Genomic DNA, 22,782 nt, shown 5'->3' with positions numbered 1-22,782 from the left:
TTTGGGAACTTTCTGGAATTTGTTTTTCTAATGTTTTTGATCTGAGATTGGTGGAACCCGTGGGTGCAGAGGGCTGACTGTATTCCTCTGGACGCTGTGTGTAGCGGGGCAAGCCTGGCAGCGGCAGAACAGGTGAGAGACCATCACGGTGGCTCAGAGGGGCGATGACAGTCTTGGGCAAGGACGGTGAGTGGAGACGGGGCAGGAATGATTGGGGACGGGAGCTGGGAACCCAGCCAGCAGGCTGGTCTCGTTTTCTCCTGCTGGGTGCCATCGGGGCCAGCAGGGGGCAGCAGAGGGCAGGTTCCGTCCTGCCAAGTGCACGACGCAAGTGCTCTGCCGCTAATGCCCCAGGTCATCAACATGCCCAGAATCTTCTTCAGCATCATGTGACACCGTGTGTGTCCCCAGTCCTCACCCACCTCACCGAGGCCCCAGCATGACTCAGCCGTTCCCGCCCCCAGCAGATGCAGCGGCCGTGGAAGCAGTCACAGGGCACCATGCGGCTGGGCCAGCTCCTGGCTAGGACCACGCCCCTTCCCCCTCCCGCGGTCACCCACACCCCACAGGCTGTCCTCCCTCCAGCAGGCAGAGAGGCAGCCCAAGCCTCCATCACCTCAACTCCCGCTAGCTAGACCAGACGGGTGAACGCTCACTTTCCCATCAAAGAGGTGCCTGTCTAGACGCCCTCATCGACGCACACACTCTCCCAGCCTAGCCCAGCCGCAAATAACAAGTGCACGCATCCGGGCTGACCTCAGAGGAGAAGGGATCGATAAACCAATACTGCACGCCCACCCTCCCAGCGGGGGAGAGAACGCCACGTGCGGACAAGTCTGTCCTGCTCATCGGCGTCCCCAGAGTCCACAACGGTGCAGAGCACGGGCGTGGGGCTGAATCAATGTCTGCCGGATGAATGAATGAAGGTCTGCGTCACCGTTTGCAGGATTCCCTACCAGGATGAAAGCAGCCCTGGCCATGGCCAGCTTGGGAGACCTCTGCCTCCTCAGACTCCTCCCCGCCACCCTGCCCCCCAACCCCTGCCTCGGCGCTGCTCGAAACCACAGCCCAGCCCCATCTGGATGGGCTCACAGGGGCCCCACCCAACAGCCCGCTCGCACAAAACAGAAAACTTGGCATCGCCAGCTCGGCTGCTGCGTGGCCGAGAGTGGAAAATGCAGGCAGCTCTGCGCAAACCACAGAATCATCAAGAGCTTCGGGAACGGGTGTTAATGACAGTTTTATTCCACGGGGGAGAAGAGGAACCAGACTAACGGAGTGGCTGCTGGGACAGTCTCAGCGTTTCTCCGATAAACAGAACCCTCTTGGGACAGGGGGACGAAGGAGGGAGCTCACTAGTGGACACCCGACAAGCTGTGACTGGAGCTGCAGGGTCACCACTCTGCTGGCTGCCACCTTCCAGGGGCACCGGCAGATGCACGGTCGGACCTCCCACGCGCCCCTAATAAGCTGCCCGCCGCCACTCTTCATCACAAAGGTCACAGAATGATGACTGGAGGCTTCAACCGACACAACGCATATACTTTCAGGAAACCAAACTGAGTTGTGAAACCTACCACAGAGCTGAATTTTCAGTGTCAGAATCCATTAGGTGACTCATCCATGGGGAGAGTAAGAGGAGCTACAAGCTGAACAATAAAGGGTGGATGTGCGAGATTGTCTTTGCAGAGAGGCAGCTCGTGAGCTCGACCAGGACCCCAGGCGGAAGGGCTGCTCCAGCCAGTAGGGGACCCCAGGCAGAAGGGCTGCTCCAGCCAGTACAGGAGAAGCAGCCCAGGGGCAGGGGCAAGGCTGGGGCTGATACGCACCCTTCGGGCAAGAGGCTGTGAGCCTGTGCTGACTCCTCGGGGAAAGCTCTCGTGGCTTGTGTCTGCAGGGCTAAGGGCCGCGTCTGCATGGAAACATCACCTCTTCTCTCTGAGGGTCAAAGGGGTCGGAATCATGGGACTCCCCTGCCGGTCCAGTGGGTTAAGACTCCGCGCTCCCAATGCAGGGGGTGCGGGTTCGATCCCTGGTCGGGGAGCTAAGAGCCCGCGTGCCACAGCGCGGCCAAAAGAAAATGGGGCGGGTAGGAATCTGCATGAGGAAGGAGGCCAGCCTGGAGTCATTTCAAAGGCATGCTACCCAAGTGGCAATTCACAGAGGAGTCACTTGAACAGCAGGTAGACACCCCAGATTTGGGAGGTGGGGCTGACGGCATCTTGGGGGTGTTTTTGAGCTGCAACAAAAGCCACCCAGTGTTTGGCACGCGGAGCTGGTCCCCGGAGGGAAGGTAGGTCATCTTGCCTAAGGAGCCCGAGGTCTCTGGGGAGACAGGTGGCTGGCACCCGTGCACCCCATCACGAGCTGCAGAGTCTCGGAGCTCTGTGTGGCGGACCTGGGTGGTCCAGTAAAGGCCAATGGCAGAGAAAGGAAATGGGTCCCCTGAAACCAATGACCTCATTTAAGACAGGGACTGAATTAAGGGTGGAGGGCTAGTGTTTGCTAAGACCCAACCTTTTGGAAAAGATAAGCACGAGAATGAATCTGTGCACTGGCAGCATGGAAGCTGGTGTCGCGGGCGCGGACGGGGTGGGGTGATTAAGTGAAAAGCACAGATGTGTGAGGTGACCATATGGGGTCTCGAGGTGTGGACCTAGTCATCCCAATAATGGGTCAAAAGGTAGGTACAGTCCAGCTAAGTCCCAGAGTTTCCATCAATCCCACAAAATCCACCAGGACCCATAGACTCAGATCCTGGAAGAAAGTCAGCCAGGCCTGAAGGGAGGGAACAGGAGGACAGCCCAGAGTCTCAGCTGAGCCGGGCCATCAGCTGCCCTCTCGCCTCCACCACCAGAGCTGGTTCCGCTCTCAGGGTCCTCAGCCCAGCGCGTCTTCAGGAAGGGACGTGGGCCGGCCCAGGAGAGAGGGCTGGAAAGACACAAACCAGCCCGAGACACTGCACCTCAGCAGTGATCTCCAGGAGCAGCCGTAAGCTAAGGTGGGGAGTTCAAGCAGGCCGTCTGGGCAGCCTGGGGCCCTCTCCATCCGCGTTTAACTGGAGCTACAGACGATGGGACCAAGGCTTTGCCCGACCCTCATTCCCACGGTGTCCGCGTGGCGATTTCAAAAACACAGAGTGAGAAGCGGTATCTCCTCTGCCCGGGTGCACCTGGAACACCCCACGGGAGGATGAGAAGCGGTATCTCCTCTGCCCAGGTGCACCTGGAACGCCCCACGGGAGGATGAGAAGCGGTATCTCCTTGCCCGGGTGCACCTGGAATGCCCCACGGGAGGATGCTGTGTGTTAAGACATGCTGAGTGACGAGAGGCACCTGGTACCCACAGTCACGCCCAGGACCACATGTCGGCTGGACAGGCTTCCCTTGCACACAGTAGGTGCTCTGTGTTTGGCAAACTGGCTAGTTAAGTGACGGGCTTTTACACAAGTATCAGATTACTGGTCTCCTGTTTCTTTTCAGTGTACTTGGGAAAGACGGCAGTTGCTACGCACTGAATTATCCGGCATCCATGTTTGGCTATAAAAGCGGTGGAGAGCACTTTCGCTGTTCCCCGGAAGCGGAAAGACCACTGTTTCTAGGATTCAGGCTGACGTCCTCCACGCCGGCCCTGACACACAGCCGAGCAGGCTCCTCTGTGGAGGGGCGATGGGGCGCAGCAACCATGTATCTGCCTCCGTGTTCCATCACATCAGTCAGAGAGAAAGGTCTGGGCACAGAAATCTCACGCCTTAGAGGGGAAATCTGCCACCCCGCAGTGGTGGCTGTCTCACTCAGAAACCTGGCCACCCTCCCCGAGGGTCTCAGTAGCCCTACTGACCTGGAAGGGGCTTCCTATAGACTCCTACGCTACCCTCTGCGGTAGACAAAACGACACCCCCTCGCCCAGAGAGATCCCATCCCAATCCCCGGAACCTGTGAGTGTTACTTTACGAGGGAAAGGGGCTTTGCAGGTGGGGTTAAGTTAAAGCTCCCAAGATGGGGAGATTATCCTGGCTGTTCCGCAAGGACCCAGTGTGACCAACCAGAGTTCTTGTGAGAGGGAGGCAGGAGGGGCAGAGGCAGAGGAGAGGTGACCTCAGAAGCAGAGGCCAGAGAGAGAGGTGTGAAGAGGCCATGCAGGCAGCGGGACAGAAAAGCCAAGGAGTGGCAGGGTCTTTGGAAGATGCAAGGACACAGAGCTCCTTGGAGCCTCCAGAAGGAATGCAGAGCCGCTGGCACCTTGACTCCTGCCCAGGGAGACGGAGGCTGGAGACGTGGCCTCCAGAGCATGAAGATGATGAAGCCGTGTCGCTTTAAACCATCCCGTTTGTGGTGATTTGTTACAACAGCGACAGGAAGCTAACACAACCTTCTTCTGGAGAGAAGGTGGCTACGTTGGATAATATAAAAACATTCAACTTGCACATGCCCAAAACGGTCAAAATGAAACATAACAGACAATGAGTTAATGCTGTGACAGGCACATGGCCCTTAGAAGTCAAAGGATATAAGCAATAAAAATGCAAATGGCCAATTCAATAGGAAAAAGTGTCTAGCCTCACTCATAATCAAAGAAATGCAAATAAAAGCACAACAACAACATTACCAGGAGACGTCTTGCCACCAGAGTTTGCAAGGATGTGGGGAAATCGGGGCCACTTGGGGACAATGTAAACTCGTACAAGCTTTCTGAAGGGCACTATGCGTATCAAAGTGTGTGTCAATGTGTATCAAACGTTAAAATGTGTATCTCACCCAAAGTAGCCAAGGCAGCCTGGGAGAACCAAGCTGGGGGGGTCTGAGCCCCTCTCAGGACCTATTAGAGATCTGCAGCAGTTTGGAGAGCCAGGAATTGGCACCAGAATAAACAGATAGGAGCAGAGTCCAGAAACAGAATCGCATGTAAACAGTGAACTGATTTATGACAAAAGTGACACTGCAGTGTAAAGGGAGGGGGAGGGGATGTTATCTTTTCAACAAACAGAGCGAGGTAAATTAGCTATTCACCTGGGAAAAATAAATGAATCTTGACCTCCCCTCATAGCACACACAGAAAGAATTATAGAAGGACTCGACCCAAAGGTGAGGGAGAAGACAACAAAGCTTTCAGGGAGCTCGGGGGACTAGCTCCATGGGCTTGGGTGAGGCAGCATTCCTGGACCAGGACACAAAGGCCCGAAGCATAGACGGGCAGCTTGACGAAGTCCACCACGCTGAAACTTAAAACTCCAGGAGGCAGCCCAAGAGTAAACAGGCAAGACCCCATCTGAAGGACATTTGCAATGCATATATCCAACAAGTGACTCATACCCAAACTATATAAAGTACCCCTAAAACAATCCGTGAGAAAAAGAAAGCAGACATCCCAATACAAATGTAGGCAAAAGACCCGAGTAGCGTACGCGAAAAGGCATAGCAGGATGGTCAACAAGCATATAAATAGTGCTGCAGGTAAGAAGCCCTGCCCGAGATGAATCTCCTCGAGGTAACGTGGAGCAGAGGAAGCCGGGAGCATCTCAGTCGGGAGGTCAAGTGCCCAAAGGAAAAGAAACTTCAAAGGCCGAGTGCCCGCATGTGTCTGAGCCGCAGTTCTGTCCAGTGGGGACGTTAAGGCCAGAGGCTCGGGGTCACTCAGGAGCCACCTGGAGTCCACCCCGACGGTTCTCTATTCAAACACCTTGGCTGGTGAAACGTGCGTGCTGACTCAGGGACCAAGGTGCCCCCGAGACATTAAACAGGCTTTTTGGGAGAAGAAATCTGTCCGGCTCGGAAGGCAAAGCTCAGGGAAGCTTGGGGGCAGGGGGGATGGGGACAGGCCCCAGGGTGTGACTGGGCCCCAGACGGGTCCCCCCATCCACCCCGGGCCCCTCAGCATGGCCCCCTCTGTCATCTCACGGTGCCCAGGGTCAGAGGACAGGCTGGGCTCACGAAAGTCCAGATCCAACTTGCCCTCTGCAGCCTGACCGTCTGGACTAACTGATGGGACCCGATGTCCTCGGAAATGGACTGATGACATGACCACGTGGTGTCCCAGAAACGCAAGCCCAGCGCCTCTGGTGGGCCACCCTCATGCTTGGGTTTAACTAAGTGTCCCCCCAGGACCCCCAGGACAGGCCTGGGGACCGGCGTGTGGCCACTGTCCCTCAGAAACCCCAGGGAGTCCCCACTCTGTGCCAGGAAAAGACGCCACGTCAGCCCGGGCCCCGCTGCCGGGCTAGAGCGCAGCGGCTCCAAGCCACGCATCCCTCGACGATGACGGGACCATCCCCACGTGTCCTCTGAGCCCCTCTCGCCCCGCCCCCGCCCACCGGCGCGGGCTTCCGCAAAAACAGTTTCCCATCGCACAAATCATTTTAACTCAAAAGAGCATGCCTCCAAAAACGTCCTCAGAAATGCAAAAGCAACCTTCAGAAGAAAAACCCCCAAAACCCTAGAGAACGCCCGGCTGAGACAAGCCGCAATTACTGTCCTCGGTTGGTTTGATAAAATTTCCTCTCCGCCTCTCCTCAGGGCGACAAGCCTTCACTCAAAGACTTTCTTTTTTAAAAATAACTACAGTAACCCACCATTAGAACAGAGATTGCATTCTAATCCACCCTTTCTTTTTCTCTGGTTTCCAAACTGGCACCTTCCTGACTTCAGAGAAGGAAAAAATGTAAACTTCTACAAAACGTCCAGCAGCTGCCTCGAGGCCAGCCCAAGCCGGAATTCAAGCTACAGCAGGAAAGTGAGAAGGATTTGCGAAGGACTGACCCCCCTGCCGCCCCCGCCCCACTCCCACCACCCCCCACCCCTAGCCCACACCATCTTCTGAACTACTCCAGTGACAAGAAGGTGTCAAGGACCAGTGAAAGACAGTGCCCCAGGGAGCCCCTGCCCAGAGCCTTCCAGAACAAAGGGATGCTTATCCTAACATCCCTCCTTCGCTGTTGGAGTCTGGAAGGGTGGTGTGCTTAAAGAAAAAAGAACTGTGTTTTCAAAACGCATAGCAACGCGCAGTTTCATCTGCTGCTGCTTCTCCAGCCACCCCTGAAGCCCAGTGGCTTTCAACAGCACTCGAAGCCATCCCCCGCCTCCCTCCAGCCGTGACCCAGGTCACATAGCACAGCTCAGGAGGAGACGTCTGCACCTGCTTCCTGCCCACGCCTTCCCGGGCCCCTGTGCTGGGGCCCAAGAACACACTGTCACTGGGGGCAGCGGGTTCCGGGAATGCTTCTCCCCATGTACTGCTGCTATTCTTCTGGGTCATCTGGACGATTATTATCGTCTGTGGTTGACAGCTCATAATGCTGCATCTTCAGAAATTAATTAACCACACACACACAGCTCACAAGAGCAGCAGAGGGGAAGGAATCTGGCTGGCGGCACCCATTCGCACAGTGACCTCATGTGCAGAGACGGAGCTCTTCCTGTTCTCTCTGCTATTTGTCACTCCATTCCTCCCTGAACCGCTAGAGGCGCGAGAGAGCAGCCTGGGGAGAGGGGTCCATTTGCAAGTAGACACACACTTTTCCAAGAGCATAGAAGAGAGGCTACACCTCTCACAACGGGAAAATACAGGCAAACAATGTCATTCACTCCAACAAATTGCTGGCAAAATACTGGAACCAACTCAAGTGCCCATATGCAGGAGGGGAGTTGACAACCACATGACGGTTGAATAAATCCGCACAGCAGAGTGCTATGCAGCTGTAAAAGAAAGAAAGGATGTGGACGATCTCTATGAACTGCTTTAGAGTGATTTCCAGGGAAGACTGTGGAGTGAACAACTGCAAAGTTCAAAAGGGTGGAGTTTTTTTGGGTTTTTTTGCGGTACGCGGGCCTCTCACTGTTGTGGCCTCTCCCGCTGCGGAGCACAGGCTCCGGACGCGCAGGCTCAGTGGCCATGGCTCACGGGCCCAGCCGCTCCGCGGCATGTGGGATCTTCCCGGACCGGGGCACGAACCTGCGTCCCCTGCATCGGCAGGCAGACTCTCAGGACTCCTGCACTACCAGGGAAGCCCACAAAAGGGGTTTTATAGCACTCTACCCTTCATGGAAGAAAGGAGATATAAGAAAATGTACATGCACCTATTTGTTCAATGCAAACAAAACACAGAAAGGATAAACCAGAAACTAAGAGAACTGCTTACCTAGAGGGCATGGCTGGGGATGGAGTGCAAAGAACAGAGGACGGAGCAGGACAGGGTGGGGTGCCACGCCTCTGAGTGCACCTGCTTGTGTAGATCTGACCCTTAGGACTGTGGTTACATTTCACATACCCCCACCCCAAATACATCAATAACTAAAATTGGCCAGAACGGGGCACAGCCGTCACTGAATACACACAACCACAGACGAATCTAACTGTATCACAAATGATTAACCCGCTCTGAAGGGAAGGGAGAAGAAAGGAACCAACCCAGGTAACTTTGTGAAACAGAATTTCCACTGTATAGTGTAAGCTAATGGCAAAGAGAACGTGAACAAATACTGTCCTCTAGTTAGTACATTTGTTTCCCACGGGGGTATGGGTTAGCAATCCTGAACGACTCTGTACGTGTAATATATTTTATTTTACCAATAAGTAAAAATACTGAGAATCATGAGAGCCAGCTTTGGAGAAGGAAAGATATAAAAAAAGCCTCGGGGCTTCCCTGGTGGCGCAGTGGTTGAGAGTCCGCCTGCCGATGCAGGGGACACAGGTTCGTGCCCCGGTCCGGGAAGATCCCACATGCTGCGGAGCGGCTGGGCCCGTGAGCCATGGCCGCTGAGCCTGCGCGTCCGGAGCCTGTGCTCCGCTACGGGAGAGGCCACAACAGTGAGAGGTCCGCGTACCACACACACAAAAAAAAAAGCCTCGAATGTATCCTGTGGTCTTTGATTGCAAAGCATTATCAGAATGAACTTACACTTTTTAACATATACGTACAGATGGATAAATAAAGATAAATATATAAATGCATGTGTTTGCTTGTTTAAGTACATACATACATTTCAGAAGCAATGACACCCCAGTAGAAGTGAGCACGCTTTGCACCCAGATCCTGGTTTCTAAACACCACTAGCCAATAAAATGAACCAGGGCTCCTTGGAGAAATGGTGGAGTCCATGAGCCTAGAATATCTTTAATGCTAGAAAGTAAGGAAAGACTCAAAAACGAGGAAAGCTTATCGAAAGGACACAGAAGCCCACTGGGAAAAAGCTCCCAATGGTCAAAGCTGGGACAACGTGAACAACAAAATAAATAATGACAGTATTGGATGAAAGCCTACAGAACAAAATGTCCAAGAATCATATTGATATGAATAAATGAGTAATTTGTCCTTATATTAAAGTTCCAACTAACAAATGTAGGAAGAATGATGGAAATAGAAAATCAACATTAGGCAAACACTACAGTAATAATTTTTGCAGGTAATAACCATTGATAGACACTAAAATTTTTGGAGAAAGTATCATGAGAGGTATGACAGCTGTGTGGTTTCATGGCATCTCCCTCACAAGAGATTATAATTTGCAAAGGGAAAAACGATAACTTTACAATGGATAACGCTGGAAAACACCCCCTCAACCAAGCAAGCAAAGTGGGCATCACTGATGATGATAAATGCCATCCTTTACTGCCTGCATCTGGTCTGAATTGTGTCCCCAAATCCATCTGTTGGAGACCTAGTCCCCAGGACCTCAGGATGTGACTGTGTGTGGAAACGGGGCCTTTAAGGGGTAATTAAGGTAAATAAGGCCATAGGGTTGTTCCCTAATCCCATATGACTGGTGTCCTTATAAGAAGAGGACAGAGGTCACATGAGGACACAGCGAGAAGGCAGGGTCTACACACCAAGGTAAGAGGCGTTAGGAGGAACCAACCCTGACGACACCTTCATCTCCACCTTCCAGCCTCCAGGATGCGAGACCATAAAGGTCTGTTGTCTAACCCCCTCGTCTGTGTTATTTTGTTCCAGTAGCCACAGGAAACTCACACAGTCCGGTGTGATCCGATAAGAAAGGCACAATTTCACTTCTGTGGTGCTCTTGTCAAAGATGCATAAGCTCAACCTCGTCGTGAGAAAACGTCAGATAATCCCACACTGAGAGATGTTCTCCGAAGCGAGCGTCCTGGACAATTCAAGCGTTGAGGTGCTGCAAGACCAAGGAGCTGAAGAACCAGGACAGGCTGGGAGGTGAGGGGACAGGTGAGGTCCTGTATGGAAAAGCCCTAAGCAGGAAAACTGACAAGCTCCAAAGCACGTCTGTTGACTAGTTAATATCACTGTGAATTTCCTGGTTTCAAGAACTGTACTTTAAACTATTAACATTAGGGTGAGCTGGGGGTATGGGAACTCTGTCCTATTTTGCAGTTTTTCCTTAAGTTTAAAATCATTTCAAATAAAAATCTTAAAAAAACCATAGAGGTTGTAAACTGGTGACCGACTAGCCCAACTCAACCCACAGATGAGTTTTGGTTGAAAATGTTAACAGCGAATTTGAATTCGCCGCCAACAATACAACTCCAGAGATACAATTTCAAATCCAGGCGTGTGGCTTCCCTTCAAAAATCAGAAGTTGTGGCGCTACCTCTGAGCAAGCCACGTCGCCCGCCCCACCTGCAGGACCAAAGCCCCCTGTGTCCTGACGCCGCTCCCCGCATCCAGATGGCCTGAGAAGGTACAACCCTGAGGGCACAGGGCCCAGCCCCCCCCAGGGAGAGCCCAGGGCTTCCCTCAGAGCTTGTCCCCAAGCACGTGTGCGTCTCGAGACTCAGAGGGAAGTCCTGGGGCTGGAACTCGTCAGGACTTCTGTGCACACGGCCCACCCCAGCATCTAGATGCTACAGCTGTCAAGGTGCACGAACCCCACACAGGTGATACTGGGAGGACGACACCCACTTCCCCGCCACCCTCTGGCCCGTGACGGGCATACAACCCTGACACACCAACAGGCATCCTCCCTCCTGCTCCCTCCTGGGGCTTTGAATTGTGAGGAGGGGACACACGCACAGACACAGAGGTGGCCCTCACCCAGCACCAGCGCAGGGCCCCTGTCTGGCCCTGACCACCCCTGGGTGGAGCTCCCTCCAGCCCTGTGAGCTGCAAGATGTCCTGGAAAACACCCTCTTTGCTACAGCTCCTCCGAGGCTGGAGTCTGTTCCTGCACCGCCGACTATGAACTGAACAAGCGCTAACTAACCCCCGTCCCGGCTTACGAATGACAAAATGGAGGCAGGGAGGCTAACACCCCACTCGAGATCACAGCTGGCTTTTGTTGAGTCAACGTATGAGCCAATGAATAAACATCTCGGAGGACAAATGATGCCCTCGTGTCACTTGTGAGTGTTTCGTGACGCAGACTTTCTTACTACCCTCTAGGTTACTCGCCTCTCTCACTATGAAACGACTCCAGACGGGCGATTCCACCCCTCCCCACGAGGCTCACACTGTGAACGGCTATGGCAGCCAGGCTGCCCCAGCCTCTGAGCTGGTCACCGTGATCCGCAGCCTGCCTGGGCTTCCTCCTGTGTGGCGGCCGCCGAGCCTCCCACGGACTCACCGCGAGAGGTGCACGGCCGTCACGGGTCAGAGCTGGGCAGGCAGCACGGCCTGTGCTCTGACCACAGCCCCATCGCTGGTCCTCCGGGAGGGGGTGTCAGACGCGCAGAGGGGCGGACCTTCCATTTTGGCCACTTCCCGGGCCAAACATCACTGATGCTAGGACATCACTGTCATTGGACTCAATCCCTTCCGAACTTTATGACAATCTGATGGATGGACGGCCTGTCTTTGGGACTGACAGAGAGCACTGAAGCCTGATTGATGAGTAATTTTTAGACAATAGCCATTGAAACTGGACTTAGCTCTTCAAGAGACTGGCTTTTGGTTTTCTAATTCTCAGAGTTTCCGAAGAATCTGCTTCTCTCAGGCTTTGCTTCCTTCTGGGGGTAGAAAGGTCTCATCTTCGTTGACCAGGGAAAGGTGACCATTCAATCTTGATTTACAAATCAAGGTTCTGATTAGAGGCTGTGAGCATTCTAACTGGCCAGAACACGGCCATTTCTGACCCATCTTTTAGGCAGGGGACTTTGTCACTTGCTACAGGGACCAGTTAACCACGGCAGCGTTGTGCCCTGAGTAACTTCTAGAGGGGGCTGTGCATCTGCTCCCCGTTTCCATCCATCTCAGCTGGACGGTCTATTGCAACAGCCTCTACATCACTGCCAGCTGCCCGGCCAAGGGCCCTGAGCTGGGAAAGGCTGCAGCCCAGCAGGCTCCCCGCGCCGGCCAGGACGCTCAGCAGAGCAGCAGAGACCACCTGCAAGTCAGCACGACTGGGCGCAGCCAAAGGACAGGGTCGGAATCTGGACAGTCTGATGGTTTGGGAAGCAAGGGACATAAACGAAGCAAAACACTGTGATGGGTTTGAACACAGGCTCTGAGGACACACACGCTGGGCCCCAGGCATGCCCGACACAGAGATTCCGGAGACGACATGGAGCAGAAGCCCCGGCTACACGGGCCAGCACCGTCTGTCAGCCGGGTCCCACCCACAGACAGCACAGAGCCGTAATGAGCGCCAGGGACTCAAAGCAAAGCCCCTGGAGATCAGGGCAGTGGGCTCTGGCTTGTTTATTTCATTGTACCAGTAACCGGCCCGTTGGTTTCCTAAGAAAATACTGAGAACATTTTTTTTAATGTAAGGATCTTTATGGCAGAACATCCCAGAAGACATTGGCTGGTGGTGAGGTCCTGAGGGTAGGGGCCCCTGGAGACGGCCCTACTCAGAAAGGGGCTTGGGGGGAGGGAGGGAACCCCGATAAACAAAACAAAATCAGCCCTGCTCTTCAAGCTCCAGGTTCACACCAGCCTGATCCAGCAAGGAGGGCGGGTGTGGGCATGTGTGTGGCTGTGTGTGTGTGTCGGGTCTATGCGTGTCCTGGGTGTGTGTGTCTGTGTGTCTGTGTGTGTGTGCCGGGTCTATGTGTGTCCTGGGTGTGTGTCTGTGTGTGTCTGTGTGTGTGTGTCGTGTCTATGTGTGTCCTGGGTGTGTGTGTCTGTGTGTGTGCTAGGTCTGCATGTGTGCGTGTATTTGTGTGTCAGTGCATGTCCTGAGTGTGTGTGTCCTGGGTGTGTGTGTGTCTGTGTGTGTGCTAGGTCTGCATGTGTGTGTATTTGTGTGTCAGCGCATGTCCTCCTGGGTGTGTGTGTGTGCGTGCACGGACACGTCCCTGCCCTGTGAACTCACTGAGGGTCTGGACGCCGGGAAGCCCTGCACTCAGGCCACGCGCCCCTCCCTCCGCTGCCCGCTCAGCCTCGCGCCTCAGCTGCAGGCCCTGGTCCCAAGCCCCCCGCTCCCCCAGCACAGCCCACAGCCGCAGCACAGCCTGGTCCCCAGCGACCACCGTGACTCACAGCCCCCTTCCCCAGGGCCACTTCAGCCTCAAGCACACATCGCTTCCGGAGTCGTCCAGAGCAAGGCTTCTCTGCTTCTACACACTTGGGTTACAGACTTGCACATCTCGATGCCACGTTATAAAACCCCCAACACTGGAAGCACTAAAATGCCGCTGCTTCCCGCCAGGACCAAATTTCCAACACAGGCTGAGCCCGCCGAGCTCACTCCTGCCGAGTTAGCTGCGTCCGCGCCATGGCAGCAAGGGAAGGGCCCCTGCCCGGGGACGAGCATCTCTCCACAGAAAGGGGAGCCACACAAACATACGCGAGTAACAGCACAGCGCCTGACGAGGCTGCTCCACGGTGCCGCGGCCTCTGAGCTCGGCACTTCCTCAGCAGCCGTCTACTGAGCCGCTGCCGTGAGCCAACGCTCGGTGCCGGGCATCGTGGCGAAGGAACCAGCGACCCCAAACAGGGTCCAGGGCAGCTCCTCCAGAAACGCACAGGCTGGCTTAAGAGGTGATCGATTTGCATAAACAATAACATACGGTCCTCGGAGGTGGTACGGACGCAGTGCAAAGACGGCCTGGAGGGAAACGTGGCCCTTCCCTGGGGACATCAGAGAGGGCTTCATGGCGGAGGTGGGACTGACCTCAGAGACGTGGAAAGAAGGCCTTCCAGACAAAGGGAGGGGCACATGCAAGGGTGGAGGCCCACCAGGCCTGGACTTCAGGGGAGAGCGAGCGTTTCCATTCCTCCAGACAGACACTCAAGCAGAAAGTCAGACTGGAAAGGTCTGCTAGAGACCGACCGTGAGGCCTGGAGTTGAAATGTGTCTTCAGGGAAACCTTAGTCACCGAAAGATTTTAAATAGGTGAGTAAGGCCATCTGGCATGTGTTTCTGGAAGATAAGCCTGGAACTCGGGGAGAATGAAGCAGGGAGAACAGTCAGGAAGCTTCTAGCTCAGGCAGAACCAGGGGAGGGATGGCGGGGCAGAGCAGGTGCGAGGGATGCTCTGAAAATAGGGTCACAGCTGGTCCTGAGCAGGGACCAGGACCCAGGAGGGCGCCAGGGTGCCAGGCTCAGAGCGGAGAGAAGGCGATGTGGTGACAGAGGACAGACACAGAGGACGTGCGGGCTCGGGGGTAACGTGCCCACCTGCACACCTGGAGCCGAGAAACCTGCCCGGAAACAGGAACGAGGCCGAGGGAAGAGGTGGGTTTTGTGTCATCGGGAACACCTGCCCGGAGGTGATGGCTGAAATCACGGCATCCCCGTGAATTCAGAGAAGTACACGTTCATGCAGAGGGGCTGAAGGAACACCTGTGTTAGGGAGTTACAGCAGGTGGTGCCGCAGAGGTGGGGCTGACACCAGGGAAAGGGCGGCACCTGCAGGGCATGGACTGCCAGCCCGGGGCTGGGGCGTCAGGGGCTGCGGCGGGGCACGGGCCTTGACGGAGCCCAGGTGAGCAGGGGTCTCTGGAGACGTGTGAGACCATTTTTGCAGTTCGAAAATGTGTATGGAAAGTGGAGATAGTAAAAATCGACTTTAAATAGTTTGAAGAAGGGAAGGGAGGTGGACGTCACATAAGATCTCTGGAACTTGGGAACCAGCGATGCCACTTCTGCACGCACACACCTAAAAGGACCAAAAGCAGGGTCTTGGAGAGACGCTTGCACACCCACATTCATGGCAGCATTATTCACAATAGCCTAAAGGTGGGAGCAACCCAAGTGCCCATTGACGGATGCCTGGATAAACAAAATGTATGTCGTCCATCCACACCAGAGAATATGATTCAGCCTTAAAAAGGAGGACATTCTGGGACTTCCCAGGCGGTCCAGTGGTTGAGACTCTGCGCTTCCTCTGCAGGGTGCGCAGGTTCAGTCCGTAGTCGGGGAACTAAGATCCCACATGCCGCATGGCACTGCCCACCCCCCCCACAAAAAAGGAGGACTTTCTGACATTTGCTACAACACGGATGGACCTTGAGGGCTTCATGCTCAGTGGAACAAACCAGACACAAAAGGACAAACCCTCTATGACTCTATTTACACGAGGCTCCCGGAGTAGCCAAAGTCATAAAGACAGAAGGGAGAAGGGGGGGTGCCGGGGGCGCGGGGCTGAAGACGGGAGCGGGAGCTCGTGTTTAATGGGGACAGAGTTTCAGTTTTTCGAGATCAAGAGAGTCCTGGAGATGGAGGGTGGTGACGGCTGCACAACAACGTGAAACGTACTTTACTCCCGTCGCTGAACTGCAGGATTGAAAACGGCTCAGAAGGTCAACTTTGTGTTATGTGTATTTTGCCACAGTTTAAAGTGTTTTGTGATCTTGAGAAAGAGAGGGAGAGAGGTAGGCAGGGTGAGAGGGGCATTCTCAGGTCAGGACAGTTCGCCTGTGGATGGAAAGGGCGCGAGAGAGAGGGATGGAGCAGGCAGACAGCGGGGGCGGAGGAAGGGAGGGAAGGTTCCCGAGCAAGAGAAGGAAAACGTCCTTCCCTGAGGAAGGAGGGAATGATGACCAGAGGGACGTGAGAAACCGGCGAAACCGTCAGGATGAAAGAGAGAACAGAGCAACGGCTGTCGGGTGATGCCATCAGCCTGCGAGAGCACAAATACAGACGAACACTGGCCAGAAAGTGTGGACGGCTGGGCGGAGCTGGGTTCTGAGGGAACCAAGACGGGGCCTGACCTTCGTGGGGAATGAGGGTCGGGGGGCAGGGTGAGACGGGAGCTGCAGTGAGAGCGACTATGTCCTGACTCACTGGCTTCCCTCGATGGCCGTCTCACTGAGAAGGGGACGAAAACACAGGTGGACAGACCCGGAGGCTGGCACATAGTAGGGCTTCAGGTAATGTTGGTGGAATGGGATGGAACAGTATAAAACGGAACAAAATAGAAAATCCTGGCAGGAAACGTCTTTGTGTGACTTCAAGCAATCAAACATATATTTAGTTCTTATTACTGTACATACAGAATGGATAAACAAGGTCCTACCGTAGAGCACAGGGAACTACATTCAGTAGCCCATGATAAACCATCATGGAAAAGAATACGAAAAAGAATGTGTGTATCTATACCTATACATATTTTATATGTACAGCTGAATCACAGCAGAAATTAACAAAACATTGTAAATCAACTACACTTCAATAAACTAAATTATATATATAGATATAGATATAGATATAGATATTGCATTTTCTAATAAACTCCTTGAAAAATCACACCGTCAAGTGTCGAATCAACACTGTATCACAGCACACGATCCTGACACAGGGAAAATCGTACTTTTTAAAGGACAGGTGCACATCTGTGTCCCCAGTACATTTGTCGCTCTTATCACCGACAAAGATAAACTGAAGGCAGAGAGAATTACGGTTACAATGGGGCAAAACGAACAGCTCATCACTCAAAACCGAAAGCATAAGAAAAGTCTCTTCAAAACACTAAACTGTTTCCCAGAGAGAACCAAGCTCTCCAACTTACTAATGGCTATTATCAAGATAAGGGAGAATCAGTCCGTATATCCCCCTCCTCCAAAAACGACACTTATTGTAAATCAGAAATACCCATGATTGTCGCGCACACATCTACGAAGGTGACATCTGCTCTTAGAAGCCTTTTTACCCAAAGTCAATACTGTGTGTCCAACCCCAGTGCCATCCGGGGGATTTTCCACCGCTGTTCACAAACAATCCCAAGAAAACGAATGCTAGGAAGAGGGAGATGCTAGTCCTGGCCAGCACCAATCCATCTAAGATTCTTTATACAATCATACACACGAATAGTCCTCGCTGCAAAACAAAATCAAAGAACAGAAATGAGGACCAATTCACTCGAACTCACCAAATGGTGCCAGAGGTGGACGGTGATGAGAGGGGAGCCCGATAAATTCTGGGAGAGCTTTGGCGTCGGGAAGACCTCCAGGGAAATCAGGTAGCTGCTCACAGACAGCAAGCAGTGCTTGTAATTTGCTGCCTCAGCAATCCTTGGAAAGAAATGAAAAATCATTACAAAACACACAGAAAAAGAAAAAAACCCTTGGGTTTAAAATTTAATGTTAAGTCTGAGATTTTTTGAAATCGTTTTTGGAGGGAGCTTTGATTTCTATCAAAGAGCTGCTCTCTCTAGGGCTTGATGCTGGTGCCGAAAGGTGAGAGGGAGCCCTTGACCTCACAGAGTCTATAATCTAGTAGAAGAAGGGGGTTGGCCCAGGATGTGGGGAAGAACAGAAGGGTCAAAACAATGAGCCTGAATCCCAGCCATCCATTACTTGACCTTGGACGAGTGACTTACCTATTGGAACTCTGTTTGCCCTCACTATAAACCCGTGTGGTAAGTAGTAGTGTGATAGATAGCTGTTGTCTCGTCACCCAGTAGCCCTTCACCCTTGTCCTGATAAAGGCACCTGAGCTTCCCTCCAGGTGATACCCCTTCCCCACTTGCAGCCCACATGCTTTGGAGGGAACTCCATCCTTGACTAAGAGTAAAGCCTGCCATCCTGACCTGAATGCACCAGTGCACTGCATTCCTCAGACCATGCTGACTGTTCAGACGTGAGCACATGGTCCAAGAAGATCCGAGGAGAAGTAACAAGATGCAGAAGGAAATGCTGGATTCTCACTTCTCTCTGCTGGACATTAGCCCTGAAGCATGAGGTCCCAGAAGTGGCTTACAATCACGAGCAGAGAGACTGACTGGGAAGGGGATCCACCCCCTGAGAGCTGAGAGATGGAGTTGAGTGACATCGACTGGATGCTGGATCGAGCAGCCGTGCACCTTTCAGCTCATGTGATCCAACGAACTCCTCTTTTGCTTAAAACAGTTTACGGGGCTTCCCTGGTGGCGCAGTGGTTAAGAATCCGCCTGCCAACGCAGGGGACACGGGTTCGAGCCCTGGTCCGGGAAGATCCCACATGCCGCGGAGCAACTAAGCCCGTGCGCCACAACTACTGAGCCTGTGCTCTAGAGCCCACGAGCCACAACTACTGAGCCCGCATGCCACAACTACCGAAGCCTGCATGCCTAGAGCCCGTGCTCCACAACAAGAGAAGCCACCGCAATGAGAAGCCCGCGCACCGCAACAAAGAGAACCCCCGTTGGCCGCAACTAGAGAAAGCCCATGCGCAACAACAGAGACCCAACGCAGCCAGACACACTAAATAAATAAAATAAAATAATAAAATAAATAAATTAAAAAGAAAATTAAAAAATACAGCTAATGCTGGGGTTTCTGTCACTTACAACCCAGTCAAAAGAATCCTGACTGGTATACACAGTACTTGTCTCATGGAGTTATGGGGCTGAAATGATATTCAGGGCCAGCACTAGGGCTAGGCAAGCAAGGAACCTGGGGTGCAAGATCTAAGAAGGTGTTCACGTTCAGGGCCTGCCCCTTGCAGTGCCTGAATGACTCCCAGAACGCACACCGACCTGATGTTGTGTCCTCGGTGTCTGCTCGAGCCCTCGCCCCGCCCGGCGTGTGGTAGGTGACCAGCAGATGTCTGTTGCCTGAATCTGAATTTCAGACTCAGCGACACTAGGATGCTTTGGGCGTGGAGTCACCCGGCCCGCGCTCGGGCCACCCAGCCGCCCGCGGGTCTCTTGCCCAACCTGGACTCTGCGTGTCTCCTGTTCAGTCTCCAAAGCTCGACCGGGGATTCTGCCCGCATGCGCGTTTCTGCCCACAGGACTGTCTTCGGAACATCGAGCCGAGCCCTGGGAGCCGGGGCGCCGTCCTCCTCCTCCTCCCTCAGCTGCTTGCGCCTGCTAACTAGCCTCAGAGCTGTTGACCTGGACTGCAGCCCGCGGGACCCACGCAGCTCCTGCAACCGCCCCCCTTCACACACCGCACCCGGCTCTGCACACAGGGTCCTTATACGTGCCCCTAAAAAAGAGCAGGTCCCCGGGAGCACACAGAACTGTTCCTGGAATTGTCAATACGAGATGTTTAAAGAAATATCGCTGTAAAGATTTAAAGCCCCAGCCCTGTCTTCATGGAAAGACCCTGCAAGAGGGTCTTTCCAACAGAAGGTCACCAAGGACCCGGGTCTGTAGCAAAGCAGAGGCATGGTTTCCTCGTGTCTGAATATCACCGAGGTTGGAATCTGGCGCGGCTGCTGGAGGCTCAGAGAACATGGCTGATTTTCTGTCTGACTGCTCTTCTCTGGGAAAATGTCACTGGTGCAAGCCCAGGACGAGAAGACACACACAGAATAAGTCACACACATTAAAAAAAAACACAAAAGACACTGAAAAGAAAGGAGCACGCTACTTCAGCGTTTCTCAACCACTGTTTTCCTCATCACCCCCTCAAGAGTCTTATTAGACATTTTTTTCCTAACACCCTGCCATTAACCCACCAACACCCCGCCCATCCCGTGAGATTTTAGTGCCACAGAGATACAGTAAATCTGCTTACGTACATAAAACACGCTCTATACAACTCTGCAGAGTCACAACCACTGTCATAGCTCAGACTCCTTGTCCCCAAAACCAATCTTCACCCCACAGAGGTGATATCACCCCCACTGAAAATGCATGGGGTTCAGCCCCTGCCGTGGAAACCTAAGACTGGCTTGATGTCACCAGGGACCAAACCAGACCCAAAGACAGAAGGATGTGGTCCCCGGTGACATAGAGGCCAGCTCGCTCGCAGAACGATGGGGCTGCCCAGGTGGACGACCTCTCTGCCCATGATTCCGGGGAGCTGAGATGTTCTGCGCTCACCCTTGCCAAGATCTCACAGCCCACGCTTCCCTCCGCAGGACTCCGTGCACTCATCACGTACGTAATTCCAGCAAGCAAGCTAGAAGTCATTCTTCTAGCAAAAATTAGGACTCCAATATTAGCCAACAATAAAATCACAACCCTGGGCATAAAACTCTAAAAGTACAGCATCATTTGTCACACACCCCTCCTCCCCCTCCGTGTACGTTTTCTAATAGTTCATCCAGTCAGCTGTCCTCTCCCACTGGGAGGTAGGGTCCCTCGGGGCCGCATTCTTGCCCATTCTGTTCATTGCTCTCCCAGCTCCCAGAACCATGCCTGGCACACGGTACGTTTTCAATTAACATGTGTTGAATGAATGAATCTTCTCACAGGCAGACAATATGGAACATATTGGAAAAAATATGAAACACATGGAGAACCTTCTCTCGACAGACAGAACGCAAATCCAGAGCGGATTCCTGGATTCCACCCCGGGAACACGTGGACTCAGCCAGATGTAGTCTGGGAAACACCGCCTTTGAGGGCAGGAATTGATACCAGACTCACCAAGTCACGGGAAGGCTGACGGTCTACACTGCAGCCTCAGGAGCATTTTTCATCCGGAAAAGTGCGATTTCCCAATATGGACGGGTTTACACGGATGCTCTCCAGTGAGTCACTTCTCATGCAGCCAGGGAGGCCCTGCCTCCTGGCTGGGTTCGCCCTGTGGAGAGGCCCCGCTGGGGGTCCGGGGTCGCCGGGCCAGGAGGAGCCCACCGCTTCAACACGACCCACCCAAGTCGACAATGACGAGACACCAGAAGAACTAAGAAATTACTGTTTACTTTTGAGATGCGATAACGGCGGGAGTTTACTCTGTAGTTTTTAAAGAGTCTTTATCTTTTAAAAATAGAGACTAAATATTTACAGATGAAACTACATGATGTCAGAGATTGCCTCCAAATAACTGGTGAGGCCGGGTGGACGGAGGAAGCCCAAACGGCCGTGGGCTGTCCTGGTCATAACCCGGTGATGACCGTCTCTCTGTTTTTACAGATGTTCAAAATTGTTCATAATAAAAAGAGGGTTGTTCTTGTTTTTGTTTTTTAACCACTTCATTTAATCTCTCTGGTACCTCCAACTGTACTAAGAGTTTTGCTTTGGTTTCATAAATCTGACCCAGGTTTGATTTTTTTGTTTTTAACCTATTTTCCAGGGAGCAGTAATGCTTGGAGGCTGGGTTATCTGTCACTTTGGAGCTGATCATACCAGGGCTTGGGGGTCTTTCCTGGTTGGAAAACCAGCTCATTCTAGATGCAAGGAGGGAACGGGGCAAAGGAGACAGCCAGGGGGCGGAGGCCGCAGCGTTACGGCCATTCCCTCCTCTGCACAGAGCCCTGCCCCACGCTGCCTCATCCAGGCCCCATGCCCTCTGCTTTGGGTGCGTTCAACCAACGGGACCACCAGTAGGAAGTCAGAGGTGTCAGAGAGGAGAGTGAGGCCCACACAGGGCTGTCCCCGTGGGGCCACCCCAACTCGGCCCCAGCCCACCGAAGGGCCCGGTACCCGTCTGGTCCCCGCACGCACCCCTCCATCTTTGCACAGGGAACCGTGTTCTCCTGCCGCCTTCAGCCCAGGGCCGTAGCAGCACGCCCCATCTCCTTGTTCCGAGAACTTTCCTGTTACTGTACTCTATCCTTTTTAGTGGGGAGCCCACCCCGACCATGGCCTTGCAAACGGCCCCTCCATTTAACTTCCCCCAAGTCACACATCTGGCCCCTATGGGGGACCCAACTGACACAGCCCAAAGTCCAGCCCTGCAGCCTCACCTATTTCGGCACATTTGAGCCACAACCCTTCTGTGGGTCATCTCTGCCTTCAATTAAGCCTAGAGAGGATGGAAGATTCCAGGATCTCAGGGGCAGATCTGGGAACTCTGAAATCTTCAAGCAAAACACCCAAGCGTGTGGAGAGATGAGCTCTGGTCCTCAAGCAAGAGAAGTTAGCACACATGGGAGAAGAAAAGGGGCCTCAGGAAGAACCACTCCGAGTACAAGGGGCCCACAGTTAAACCAAGTTGTATAGGGAAATTAAAACAAAAAACTTTAACTGCAAATATTCCCTAGTAAATGAACTACTTTTCTAATGAGTTCCCACTCAAATACGGTGCCCTGCTCGCTCTGGGGTCTATCCTCATCCATCCCGTCAGAGCTGTGTCCTCGCTGACCATCAGGGGAGCAGCAATGAGACACTGAAAACACCAAGCAAAGGAAACCTGAACCTCATGAAAGATGCTGCCCTTGGTGACAGGGGTGAGAGCGCCGGAGGGACTTGGGAGAATTCTCGAGTGGACGTGAGGCCTCTGGCCAACGGACAACCAAAGAGGAGAGCGCCCACCAGGGTGGTGGACGTGAGCTCCGTGGTACTCAGGTAGCTGAGTAGCCGAGTTCTCCGTGTCCAGAAGTAGTTCAGCGGGGTCTCTCAAGAGAGAACGGCAAGAACCGGAATTTCCCTAAACCGGGACCCTCCTCTCCAAACTCCGCATTGCAAGGGTCACGCCCACAGGAAATTGCTAGAAACAGTGCACCTAGATTCCACCTCCTACCGTTCTGCCACGTTTGCTTTAACGGGCATCTCACACTCTAGACACACACAAACACACACACACACACGCCTTGTTGCTGAACCATCGGAAAG

At 53.4% G+C, this 22,782-nt stretch overlaps 1 protein-coding gene across 1 annotated transcript in view; it reads right to left on the bottom strand.

Moving 5' to 3' along the window:
* Positions 1-22,782, bottom strand: part of ADGRD1 (adhesion G protein-coupled receptor D1) — a gene marked incomplete at both ends in the record, with an annotated part of 142,108 nt that overhangs the window by 72,103 nt on the left and 47,223 nt on the right. The window contains one exon of the mRNA XM_082853303.1: positions 17,221-17,362. Coding sequence (XP_082709429.1) covers positions 17,221-17,362 — 142 coding nt within the window. The remainder of the gene's footprint in view (positions 1-17,220; positions 17,363-22,782) is intronic.

The sequence above is a fragment of the Leucopleurus acutus genome (assembly GCF_964270905.1).
Source record: "Leucopleurus acutus genome assembly, chromosome: 13".
NCBI classification, from domain to species: domain Eukaryota; kingdom Metazoa; phylum Chordata; class Mammalia; order Artiodactyla; family Delphinidae; genus Leucopleurus; species Leucopleurus acutus.
Note: the sequence above shows the minus strand (reverse complement) of the source record. Positions and strands in the feature narration are given on the sequence as shown.